Source organism: Cariama cristata, unplaced genomic scaffold, assembly GCF_000690535.1.
Source record: "Cariama cristata isolate BGI_N322 unplaced genomic scaffold, ASM69053v1 scaffold7272, whole genome shotgun sequence".
In the NCBI taxonomy this organism is placed as follows: Eukaryota; Metazoa; Chordata; class Aves; order Cariamiformes; family Cariamidae; genus Cariama; species Cariama cristata.
Window position 1 is genome coordinate 13164 of NW_009603160.1, and position 13320 is coordinate 26483.

At 37.1% G+C, this 13320-nt stretch overlaps 1 protein-coding gene across 1 annotated transcript; it reads right to left on the reverse strand.

The window, feature by feature from the left end:
* Positions 1-1813: 1813 nt before the first annotated feature.
* On the reverse strand, positions 1814-13118 carry EIF2S3 (eukaryotic translation initiation factor 2, subunit 3 gamma, 52kDa; the record flags this gene model as incomplete). The annotated part of the gene is made up of 11 exons (XM_009695058.1): positions 1814-2339; positions 4395-4567; positions 5558-5727; positions 6159-6303; positions 7243-7337; positions 8132-8266; positions 9570-9728; positions 10959-11053; positions 12189-12310; positions 12433-12560; positions 13055-13118. Coding segments are annotated over 11 exons (1350 nt in total), but the record flags the coding sequence as incomplete, so codon positions are not given.
* Between the last annotated feature and the right edge of the window lie 202 nt (positions 13119-13320).

The following is a 13320-nucleotide window of genomic DNA, read 5'->3' on the forward strand; positions in this document are numbered from 1 at the left end:
AGTGTGCCAGTCGCCCACTGCACACGCGTGCCCTGGCAGCCAAGCCCTTTCAAATGCAACTGCCTGCCTATGGTCAGGTAGCTAACTCTGACCTATGAAGGGTGAAAAATAAAAATAACATCATCACTCTGAAACAAATCCTTGGTAAAGCGAGAGAGCTCACAAGTCATCTGTTACTATTTACGTCCTGGCCAAGAAAATCTAATTCTCAACTTCCTTAGTTTGACCTGGTATTCTCTTTCCCCTAAATCTTGGCATCACAATTCAGTGAACACAGAGTGGGTGGACCCAGACACAACAGCACATAACGTATTTACACTTAGGCTGTTCATGCGTGGCACTCTGATGCTGCAGTCACGTGCTTCATTGTTCAGCGAAGTCTCAGAACATTCCCATTATTCTTTACTCACGCCAGCAGAGTCAAAGCTTTGCAGTTAGAGAAAATGTAACATTTTGGTGGCAAAAAAGAGCTTTGCACTTTGCCTGCCCCCACACCCTACCCCTGGTGGGACACGGTATGCAAGGCCCAGTCTCCAAAGTATCTGGATGCCTAAAAACGGCTATGGGCACTTAGCCAATTTCTCAGCAGCATTTCAGCATTTCTGTACCGCTGGACCCACACGTGCAGGGCGTTTAGAAAGAACTCTTTGGACGAGACTTCGCCCTGGTGGTGCGCTCGCCCCTGCGCTCTGCAGGAGCTTCCTCACTCTTTTGTGCTCACCCTCATGCTCCCAAACTGGACAAGACGTAAGTTCATCTAAGTTCCTGGAATTCAGAGTTACAGAAATGAGCTTCCAAAGCACGGAAGATGCAGTCTTCGAAACAGACACATTTAAGATTGTCCACTGGTCAAGTACTAGGAGAATCAGGAAGAACTATAGCTGACTCTCTTTGAAAAAGGAGAAGCATTATATAAAAATGGATGTATTTACTCTCAACACCACGCGAGGTAGAAGTACTTTACAAATGGTGACACTGAGTACAGGAATGTAGATGGAATAAGGGAACACAAAATACAATGCAAAATCAGGAACAAAACTCAAGCTGCTTCATCAAAGTCCATTTTGATAAGTGAAATGGTATTTACCTTCGAATGCCCCTGAAGATATTAAATACAACTGAAACCAGGCTTTGAAAATGAACACAGCACTTGGTATAAAGATATGGAAAGTAACGTGACTTGCTAAATAGTCTAGTATATAAAATACCTAGAACTAAGTACAGTAGTACAAATGAAGAAATTAAACCCAAAAGGATGAAAGTATTAGCACCCTATAGTAAATTTATTACATTATGTTTTCTCCTAAGGAGTGTGATTCAGGCTACCTAAGCAAGTGGTTGGTTTTACACCTTTTTCCTCATCTCATTCTGAATTCCTCCTCCTGCCCCCCAAATCGCTCCCTTCTACAGCCTTTTCCAGATATTTAAAGTTCAAGATCATAGCTAATATTTGCTCAATACAGCTTTGAAATAAGCAGTTTACTCCCACTGTATAAAGAGCTCCCGGGTCACCCACACAGAGTTCCACGATGACAAACAGCTACGCTTCAAATTAATCACATTCTTTTCATAAATCCATTCTAAAGCAAGGTCAAAACCAGTACTGCCAGTTCAGATCCAGTTTACTTGTCGTTCTTCAACTGGTTGTGTTACTGGGAGTGACAAACTTAAATCAGTCAACATTGCCATCCTCATTACAAAGCGTAATACAGCCAGAATCCTAAAGTCAGGACCATACAAACTAGGGAAGAAAGTTTTTGCTGTCAACGGCTGTCTAAACAAAACAAGATGTTGTGCAGAAAGGGTACTAGTCTTCAAGGAGAGTTTTGTGTTTTGCTTTTAATTCTTGTACTGGTTGAACAATCACTGCAGTCTTTTGTTATTCATAAAAATGATGTGAATTAATGAAAATAAGCAATATTTTATTTCAATACCAGATTTATGCGTTGTGTGTTACACTGGGGCTGGCTTGACTGATATTAAACAGATAGGTCTGAAACACAAAGTAACATAAATTAGACATGCCATGAGACATGTACAATTAATTTCTACTAAAATGTGGATCATTAAACCCACTTCTACGCCAATTCTTTTACACTTTTAATGGTCATAGTGACTAGTATTTTAGTAAGAGGGTAAAATTCGATAAAATGTACGAGGACAGCCATACAACTCAAAGATACTGTTCACACAGCTTCCAATTCCACTGTGAAAATATACCCCCTCCGAAATAGAAATAGGCACTTCATCTTTAAAAATGAAGCACTCTCGTTCTTCAGTCATCGTCAACAGTTGGCTTGATTGTCACTCCTCTTCTGATTTGACCCCAACCAATTAAACTGCAAAAAGAAAACCAATTTGTATTACTTTTAATAGCAGTCAGAAATATCCTGGATAAATCAACATCCTTCTGTCATTCTTACGCCTTCAGTTCTCACATTTTGAGTTTTCTCCACTTGTCTCCCACCCAAAACATCCTACAAGATCTAAGACTGGTTAGTGGAAACACAGAATAAAAAAGGATAAGGCACCGAGAACATTGGTATATTTGTAATCAGCTAAGGATGCACCTTTGAACAGTAAGCTAAAAATCTGAAAATGTTGTAACTTATGTTGTACTGATGGACTGCAAATCCATTCACAGCTTGATCTTGTTCACCTATGCCTGAAGTGCTGCATTACTTTCAAATAGAAATGAAAATGTGAAAATTCAGACAAGATGGCAGTAAGATTATAAACAGAGCTGTAACTCTCAGTGAGCATGTAACCTATAAAGGTAACTCGACTCTCGGGCAAGTTCTACTATTTATACTGAGTAAAATTAAGGCCTCTTTTATAGGCCACTGTTGCCTCAGAAAAATACACTGCTAGAAAGAAATTAAGATTATATCCATTTCCACAGTCAGCAGGCAGTCCATGTTATTAATACAAACGTCTTTAAAACATTTCCAATTTCTGCCAAGGAGATACACAGAAACCACGCGTGCATCTCAATTTAATTTGCTAAGCAGTAGAGCCTGTCTCTGGACAGCAGAAAAGGAGCTGCAGTCTATTAACCCAGCACTTCCACTTTTTAGGACCATATCCATAGGTTATGACTAGTCCACCTTTGAATTCACTGTTCTTGGAATCACTAGTGCATCCTGTTTGCTTGGCCATTTGCTGTTTCACTTCTATATATTTACTTTCTATTTTATACCTCTTTTTCAGCTCTTGCTTTCTCACTTTCTTCCATCTTTTCAGTACTCCACCGCCTCAGGCTACAAGTTCCTTTTCAGAGTACCAACCGTACATTATCTTTACTCTGGTTGGATTTTATTATGCTGCTCTTCCAGTTTGCCTCCTTTCCCTTTTCTCAACTTTCAGTTTCCTTATGTCTCTTTGTCCTTTCAATACAGCATAGAAGGCAACTTTTTCATAAGAGGATCTTTATAGCATGCTGCCACTACTTGCCCACCCCATAATCCAGAGACAAGTAGGCTTTTTGGCAAAATTTGATCATGTTTTTCAAGTGGGAAGTAATCTACAGAAGCAACAAAACTCACATTAAAATTTGCACAGGCTATCATTCTATAGCTCAAAAAAAGTCATCATTTACAATATAAATAGTTTCTCCTCTTCCTTCTGCTTTCCCTGACTTAATTTGGGTCCTGTCTTTTTTTTTTTTTCCCCTCCTGTTCAAGACATGTTATCTTTTTCCTTGTTTTTTTTTTCTCAGGGAACAATCTCTTCCCTAGTTTGTCAGCTAGCTCTGAGACAGCAAGCACTACATTCTCATCTACACTTTCTTGTTGATCTGAAAAAGAAACAGGCATCCATGGATACTTAAAGCATGGTTCTTTTTCATACAGTAGAGACAGACATTTTGTATTTGTAATGTCAATGGGTCAATCCAGTTGTTACTTTTTTCCTTCCTCTCTGCTCATAGTATGTAGAATACTCGAACCTTAGAACGTCCCTCCTCCATGCCCCGGCTATTACTTCAAGGTTGCACTAGAAATCACATACAGCTCCACAGGTAGAACACCACTGACTTCGGTGTGTATAAAGACAGGCTTTGGCATAATGTTACAAGAATTTCCAAACCGCTCTGCCAAGATTGCTTACTGTTAGCTCAAATTTACAGCATGGCAGTTTTGGCAACAATCCATGAACTTCAGATGTCTCCTTGTCTGTTAACTAATAGGAATCTACCCAATTATAATGTTTCTTTTAAAAAAAAGGCTAGTAATGAAATGACGCATTCCACAATAATGATGTCAATGTGTCAGGAGAATCCAGAGGAATTTTTAAAACAGACATACACTTACCTATTCCAGAACAAAATCAGATCACGTATTTTTTTTGTTAACCACACAACAACCAGGTACTCTACCAATTTAGCACCAACTTACCGCCAGTGTTTCTCAACTCTTCGACTCAGGGCAATTTTTTCTCCCACTTCTGTGCATACTGGGTTAGTTAGCACAATCTTCCCCAAATCAGCCTTTACTGCACTGACTCTCCCTCCAGTAGATAAGGATCCTATGTTTACCATTAAAACTTCATTCTTTGATAATTTTTGCACCTGAAAACAGACATACAAAACTCTGAAACATAAGCTTTAGTATTAGGAAAAAGAACACAGACAATCTTGAGGATCTTCTGTTACCTACCTGCCACAAAAAAAGATAGAGCTGAGAAATGCAAAAACTCTAAATATCCCCAACACACAAACCACGCACAACAGCATCAGTGGATAAAGTTTATATGTGAAAGGACAAATACATAAACATGTTGTGCACGTAGCACTGCAGGTTCTTGGTACAATATACTTTCTTGGGATTTCTCTACATTTTCTGTAAAACATTCTGATGATTGCACATACTGTATTAAAAGCATAAACAGTCTCAGATATTGCTACAAACTGGAACGTTATACTGTTCTTTTAAATAACCTGGATATTCTCATTTCCCTTATGCCTACATACATCAAAATGATTTCTCAAAAAACAATTCATTTCACAGGATAAAGAGAGCGCTGAAGCACTTAACTTACCATTACATGAAGCAGTTTATAGATTTTAATGCCAATGGGGAAAACTACGATCTTTTAGTTTGATTTGTGTAAAATGGACCATGGAACACAAGATTGTGCCATGCATCAAGTTCAGTTTCTTTTCAACTACAGTGTTTCAAAAATACTTAGCTTTAAAAAGTTCTTCAGAGAGAAAATTACAAAAAGCACGTAAGTAGGAAGTAGATCAGTACGTGTATAAAACTAATTATTGCACAAATGAATAGCCTGATAGCGAGGAAAACAACTACCAGTATGTTTAGAAGAATACCTAACTTCATGACACACATAAATGCTTTATGCTACTTTAAACTACTCTGATACGAATTCCTACTCCTCTGAAAAGCATTCTTCTATAACGTTAAATAAGTAGGTAAGTTTAGTGGCAAGCATATACGAACAGAGAGACAAAATTACTACATGAGATAAAAAAAAAGTGTACGTACAAATAAAACTTAGCACAAGAAGAGAAATCAGGAAAAACAAAAAAAGGGGTACAGACCTTGGCAGCTTTCTTGTCTCCTTCAGTGCGCACACCTAATAGTCGTCTCAGCAAGAAATAGGAAATTTCTAGCTCTGTAAATATTTCTGGCAGTGCTCCAACTGCACCAAGAACTTGGCCTACCATTCGGTCAGCCCGACACAAAGTTGGATCAATCTTAGTTCCAACACCTACAACACAACAAGGGAAGTCACAAGGAGTAACTGAAAGGTAGCTCTCACATTTACGTGTTAAAATATTTGCAGGAGATGTAAAAAACAACAAACTGAGAATATACTGGGAATTCCCTACTACCTGGACGGCACTTTCAGAATGTCAGCAAGCCTGTGAGCTCTGTCTAAACAGATGAAGAAATATTCTACTGTTAAAGCCGGTACAATTAACAATGAAAGTTGATCTGCATTGGCCAGTAACATTCAGGAAAATTATTTATTTATTAAATATCTAATTTTCCACCCATATTGCCTCTCTCCACATACATGAATTATTTGAAATTGCTCACAGCCTTTTTGTTTACTACACTAAAATTCATTGTTGAATGAAACCAAGTGTTTTCAATACGCATGAAGAAATAAATCTTTTCATAAGAGAATATTCTTACCTATAAGACCTCCTGGAGCAGCATATTGTAGATCATTGTGTTCAGCAAAGAGTGACACAATTTTGGAAAAGATTGGCTTGCACATGAGTTTTCCTTCACTGTCCTTGGACACGATACCAGGCCGGACCTCAATTTCCTGGCCCACCTAATTACAAAAGTGAAAAAGTGATTAACTGGTGGTTTCACAGGAACATAAAGTTAACTACTAGTCACAGATAAGACTCACTTATCCCAAGATCTACTATTTACACAAGTCCTTGGTTTTGAGCTACTCTAGAAGTTTTAGGACTTCTGTTGTGCTGTTTACTGCAAATTGAACAATAGTGAAAGCTCTGTATCTTACAGCCAATGTAACAATTGATTTTCTTTCCAATACAATTTGTAAAACTGCTTTAGCAAACGATCTTTATTAGCAATGATTCCAATACTTAAACTTTAGTTTAATTTTTTTAAAATAACATTTCATTTAGAAATGTTAGAGCACATCAGAAAAATTGAGTTAATTTGATCGGTGTAACTGATCAGCATCAATAAACCACAAGACAAAGAAAATGCAAGTTGTATAAATGTTCAAAGATGTAGTTTCCTTTCCAGTCTAGCAGAGCAACTTTTAAAGTTTCCATCTATCGACAGTATCCCACAAGCAAAATAAAAAAATCAAAATATACAGAATACTTAAATGGGGAAGTGTGACCTGTGGGAGGCCACGCAGACTTCTGAGGTACTTTTACAGTTCTCTTGCTCCCCTCTTCCCCCCAATAATTCAGCAAGTAAAAGTGGTAGGACAGGAAAAAAAAAAATAGCTCCCTCAGTTTTTGTAAGCAATGAAATCAGTATCATCATTACCAAAAGTTAGAACTACAGTAACAAAAATATATTTAAAAAAATACAAATCAGTGTTTCTTGGCCTGGCATTTTAAAACAGGAAAGTAAAGCTGAGGCACAGACAGAAAGGATAAGTGTTATCTGACTATATTCTAGTTTTAAAAAAATTCCACTATGTAGATTCACTTTGTACTAAGTATGGAAAACTCTACTCATTATTATCATTACAAATCTCCAGACAAGGAAGGGAAAAGGTTACCTTTAAAACACCCTTTAGAATACTGCCACCAGCTACACCTCCCTTAAGGTCATCAACTTCACAACCAGGCTTGTTGACATCAAAAGATCTAATTACTGAAAAGAATAGACCATAACCAGATTTATACCATTTAAGCTGCTCATATATATAAATGTTTTTTAAAACTGTTTCTGTATAGTGGAAATTAAGTTAAAGATCAGCATTTGAAAAAGAAAGCAACAATCGACTATATTACAAACCCCTTCAACATTCACAATGTCAATTGTGAATACTGGCACCTTGTTTTCATATAGTCATAATGAATACAGTAACCTTGTTCTAATATGGACAATTTTTATGCATTCTGAACATGTTTTGTACGTCTCCCATGTTTTATGTGGAAAAAAGGGCAAACAAATAGATTCATTGTAGTGGAACTGAATTTCATAATATGCTGGACAAGAACTGAGACTTTGAGAATTATATCCAGGACATAGACTAACACAGAAAATCTAACCATGCTATCTTGTAAGACTGTCATGGAAATAATTTAATTTTCAAATTCAACAGTTTGTCAGTACTTTGTTAAATCAAATTTAAATTCATAGCAACTAAAGGAATGTTGTTAAGACACATAAATTTCTCATCTTTATTGCATTTTAGTGCTGTCATATGCACAGAATACACACAAAACCCAGCAATCACCTCAAATAGATTTAACTATAGCAGTTAACTATGAACAAACAATACAGCACTCAGAAACTATGCAACTTTTAAAATAAGAACACATGAAATGCTCCTTCTAAACCTACCTCTTTTTAGGCTGTTCAGCAACATGCTATTCGAAGTGTAGATACATGTAGTAAATGATCAGCCACAAAAGCCCAGACCTAAGTAAGCATTTACATACCTATAAGCCTTGGTTCAGATGTGAAGTCTCGCAAAGGGACTGGGATTTTCTTCACTATATACTCGCAAACTACCTCAATGTTGTATTTCAACTGGGCTGAAATTGGAATTATTGGAGCTCCTTCTGCAACTGTACCTAAATCAAGTTCAACATCAAGCCTTAATATAGTATTTACAGCAACATGACCAAGTGTTCTGTCATTGTTAAAAATACTAATGAATTTCAAGGCACATTTTATGTGTATTTCCCAAAGCAGTATCAGAGCATTTACCCTTCCCTTCAACATTGTAGCTCAAACCACCCAGACCTACTTTTCAAGGCATTCTGAAACAACCCTTGAGTTGCCTCTGGGTAATTGTGTACTGTAGAGCTTTACAGTTGCTCTTGGAACATTGTGCAAGACAATCTACTGCTCTAAGGGAGAATTCACTTCCTACATTGTGATCAGAAACATTCTTAAGATAATCTCCTCAGAGAGATTGGGTATCTCAGTATTTGATACATCAGTATTAATTTTACAGTCAGGTTTCATTCTGACAAACTAAAATTCCTATCAATTTAATGATCTATGTTTTCTAAGTTTTGCAATAGAAATACATATTTTAGAAAAATCTTAATTTTACGGAAGGATGCATTTAGTTATCAAGGCTTGTTAAATATTAATAGTTTTAATTATATCTATGTGTTTTGTGATAACTCCAGTTCTCAAACTCCAAATTTACACATCAGGCTACTCTGACATAGCTATTATGAACAGCTTATGCAAGGCAACAATTCTGAACTAGAAAAAAAAAAAAAAAAAAAAAAAAAGACAGACCCATTTGCTACTTTTGATGGTGACAATCTAGATCTGCAGCTTTTCACATACCCCAGCTAAAGCAGATAAGCAGGGAAAACAGTGGAAGCTCCTGGGAAAGACGAAACTCAAAGCACTAGGCTAAAGTTGAGGAGAACTTTACGGACAAAGTAGGATAACAGTGCCTGAACTGGACTTAGAGAGATGAAAGACCCATCGTTTGTGATCAGGTAAAAGAAACTAACACATTTATAGCTACAAGGTGCCCCTAGCAAGTACTGCTTCATTCTCTCCTGCACTGCAGTAAAATCACAGTACATTCTCCACCAAAGCAGCAATTCAAGAAGAAACAATACCAAGAAGAAACCAAATATTCAGTGAAAGCTACCAGATAAGAGCTATTGCTATTAGTTTTACATCTAGAGCTCCAACCAACAGCTTTTTAACACTATTGTATGTAAGCAGTCTGAAACAAGCAACAAGCACAACTCCAATGGTCTATTTTTTAGATTAACAGACTATGTACACCAGCATCGTCTGAGTAGAGAAGCTTTCCTATAAACATACAGAAAACCACTATGTCCATGTTCCAACACTGAAGAATTCCCACCACAAACTGGATTTCTGCTGTTGAAAACTTACCTTGTACAAATGCAAGAATCTGTTCATACTGTTCTTTAGCCTGGCTCTCCTTCACCAAATCAATCTTATTCTGCAGAATCAAAATGTGTTTCAGTTTCATGATTTCTATAGCAGCTAGATGTTCTGAGGTCTGGGGCTGAGGGCATGATTCATTACCAGCTGAAAGAAGAAAAGTGATCACAATATAGAAACTGTAAAGACAGGCAAAACTTCTACAGTTAGGACATCTACTTTCCATTGTATCTTTATAAAAAAACCAGACAGTCACCTCCCAGTAAGCTACATGTGAAGCATCCAAGCTAATAAGCACCTACTCTTCCTCAGAACTGCTGGCTGCAGCATCCACACAATAGGTGACAGATGAGAGGTTGCCAGAATGGTTCCCCCATTCTGCTTGCTGCCAGTAGAAACATACATCTAGAATTTCCAAAGACACTGACAGCTAACTTGTGTCTACTTGACTTATTCCATCCTTTAGGTCTTCAGATGTCTCAGTACTGACTGTAGCATAATGGACAATTCACCTTTCAAGAAATACCTTTTATGGCTAAAGCCATAAAAATGCCAAGATCCCCAAACTCTATTACACACAAGAAATATACCAAGTACGTGAATAGGGCAGCTACCAGCACGGTTCGGATTTCAGCCATCCAAGAAGCCAACTTTGGCGTGATGTGCCATGGTGGTTAATCTCACTTGAAGTTTGGTCTATCACACTTTTTAGATCTAAGCAGGCAGAAGGACTGACAGCTCATCAGCTATCTCAGACTATTTAAACTACAATATCTGAAGCTGTTTTTCTTGTTTCTTGACATGCCTTGTCTAGGTAAGACGATTACTATTTATCACTGCAGAGCACTAAATTGTTCCAGACACACAAAAATCAGTTTTACTCACTTCTTGTTGGCTGCAAATCAGAACAAAAATTCTCTGAATCAAGATAAATCTCCTGTACCTTGTTTTTGCCCATATTCATCTGGGTTTACTGTTTGTACTGATGTTTGTGGACTCTCCTGTATGGCAAAGGCTAGATGCATATTTAAAGCAAACTGAAGCTTCAGAGAAACTAAAAATGTACCTGTAGCTAATCTATTTCCATAAAATTATATAAATTTTACAGTACTATATCACTACAAGGTTTCGTCTTACCTGACTAATCTTCTATCAATTGGGCCAGCTGCCAGAATAATGAGCATGTATAGCGATGTTTTTTAAACCAGCTTGTTTGGGTACATTTTCATTGTAGCATCACTTCATTTTCTCAAACACGTCTCAAAAGCATTCACTTGTCTTAATTGCTCACCCTGCCCTGCTAAATCTTAAAACCCATATAAAGTTGCTTCATGATACTAAAAAAATTGAGCTCTGCTTTTGTGTAGCAGTCATTACCTATCAAGAGTAAAGCTGCATCCATTACCGCTGCACCGTTCAACATAGTAGCCATCAAAATATCATGGCCGGGGCAATCCACAAAAGAGACATGCCTGTTGTAGAAGGTTAAAAAAAAGTCCAAAAGCCAATTATCAACAATTTCTCCAACTGATTTATGTGAATGGCTAGGCAGACACAGAATTTAAAAACATCCTTAAAATAGATAAACAAACATTTCAAGACAGATGCTGAGTAGCAATACCTTAAAAGAATTTTCAAAAAAGTTCTAAAACAACACCAAGACAACTAAACACCTACTGAATAGTTTTTCCGAGTTTTAAGATTAGATATCGTATCTCCCTATTAGGTACTGTTTTCATATTTCACAAATTTACTTGTAAATTAGACTACATTTAAATGTACCAAGATAAAAAAGAAAACGACAACAAACACACCACACAAGATTTCTCTTCTCTCTTTTAAAAGATGTCTCCCATTCCCCAATTTTAGAAAATTATGCGTCTGTAATTGCACGGTTACAATTGCACTTCACTTCAAAGATTTATCTACAGAGACAATGTTACAGCTCTTAGTTCCAACCTTATGATTTTATCGTGCAGACCATAATAGTCAATTCACTGCATTCTTGCCTGAATGTGTTACGTGAGGAAACCCTGTTTCCTGGTAGCATGCCACCAAAACCCAAGGGACTAATTTGCTGCTTCACTGACAATGTTCAAAACCCACTATAAGCACATAACCAGTAAGATGAAGAATTCAAAGCTTTTAACCAACAGTTTAACGATGGCTGCATGGCTGTCACACTCCAACAGAAGTCATTGTTAGAACAAGTGTTCTATTGGGAATCTGAGGAAAGGATGGAAATATGCGATTACAGCACTACATGTGCTTTATACATAAGCATGAACTGGGAATCTTGTCATAGAATAGTCTTTGTGACTCCTCTCATTTGAGCAGTCATTGTAAAGGCTCATAGCAGAAAAACTTCGCTTCAGTGTCCTGCAAATAACCGAGGACAGAAGCCACAGTTGTGCTCTACCATGGACTGTGCATCACAACAAATAAAACCAATGCAGTTTAGATGATAGCTCAGATCAGGGGTGCCCAGCATCTAAGAACACGTGGTCTGCCATAACAATTCGTTCAGCTTACAGCTCAATCCTGACCGTTTTCAGTTATGTAAAAGGAAGTAAACACAATTGATATCATCCATTTTACAGCAGTTACCTGACTAGTTTAAAGTTCCCTTTGGTGCCAGGAATATCTGTAGGGAATTCATCTGGGGTGCTACTTCCACAGGATCGGTAACACTCTGGCCGGGAACAGCTTGGGTCATCCAGCTTGTAAATCTGTAAGTAATTTTTAAAAATTGAGAAAAAGTTTAATTCATCAAGGGTTATTTATCTATAAGCTTACATCCACCTTGAAATATATTAGCAACATATTTGCTAGATTTATAGTAATGACTCACCTTTGCATTAGCATAACCCAGCTTGATTGTGATATTTCTTTCCAGTTCATTTTTAAATCTGACAGTATGAACTCCAGATATAGCTTTGACTACTGTTGACTTTCCATGGGCTACATGACCAATAGTACCTATGTTTTAAAAGCAAATGTTTGTCAATAAACCATTGTTTAATTTTGTGCAATGTTTCATTACAATCAACACATAATTACCCCAAACTCTCTGTAGTCAGTAAGTCCAGAGCTCCCATCAGAAGCATGTACAGATTTCGTAATCATTTTTGTTTAAACAAACAAGATCCTAAATTGAGCTCCCAATGGACAGATCTTTACATTTTCATGAAACTCATTTCAATGCTTAATTTTAAGGTAAAATAAACTTTGCTTTAGCAACCATTCCTCACTTAATTCAACAGTGTTCTTGAAGTAAAATTGGTGCTTTTCAAGTTAAAAGTGTTTGACAAGTCTCTTCCTACACCTTGACAAAATTTACAATAAACCCACTATATATTACTGTCTGTTCCAGTAAGAATTTCTTAGATGCATTCTCACATAGGTACCATGTGCTACTGCGCGAACACCAGAGTCACATTAATGCACCCCTCTCTTTAGAAGTTTGTTTTTACCTATATTAATTGTTGCTTGTCTGCTGATGACTTCTGGTGAAAGAGGCGTCAACTTGGTAACATCCTGTATGAGGGAGATTTTAGAATTTGGTCATCTTGTATCTAAATGTTTAGAATACTATATGTATTTTCTTAAAAATTATCCAGTAGTTCTATTCAGCAAAATCCAACCAAGCTCATTAAAATAGTTCTAGATATGCATTCCAGTCTTTTAAGTATGTGAAATAGGACAGAGTGGACAATATCCTGACTGTAAATCAGTATAG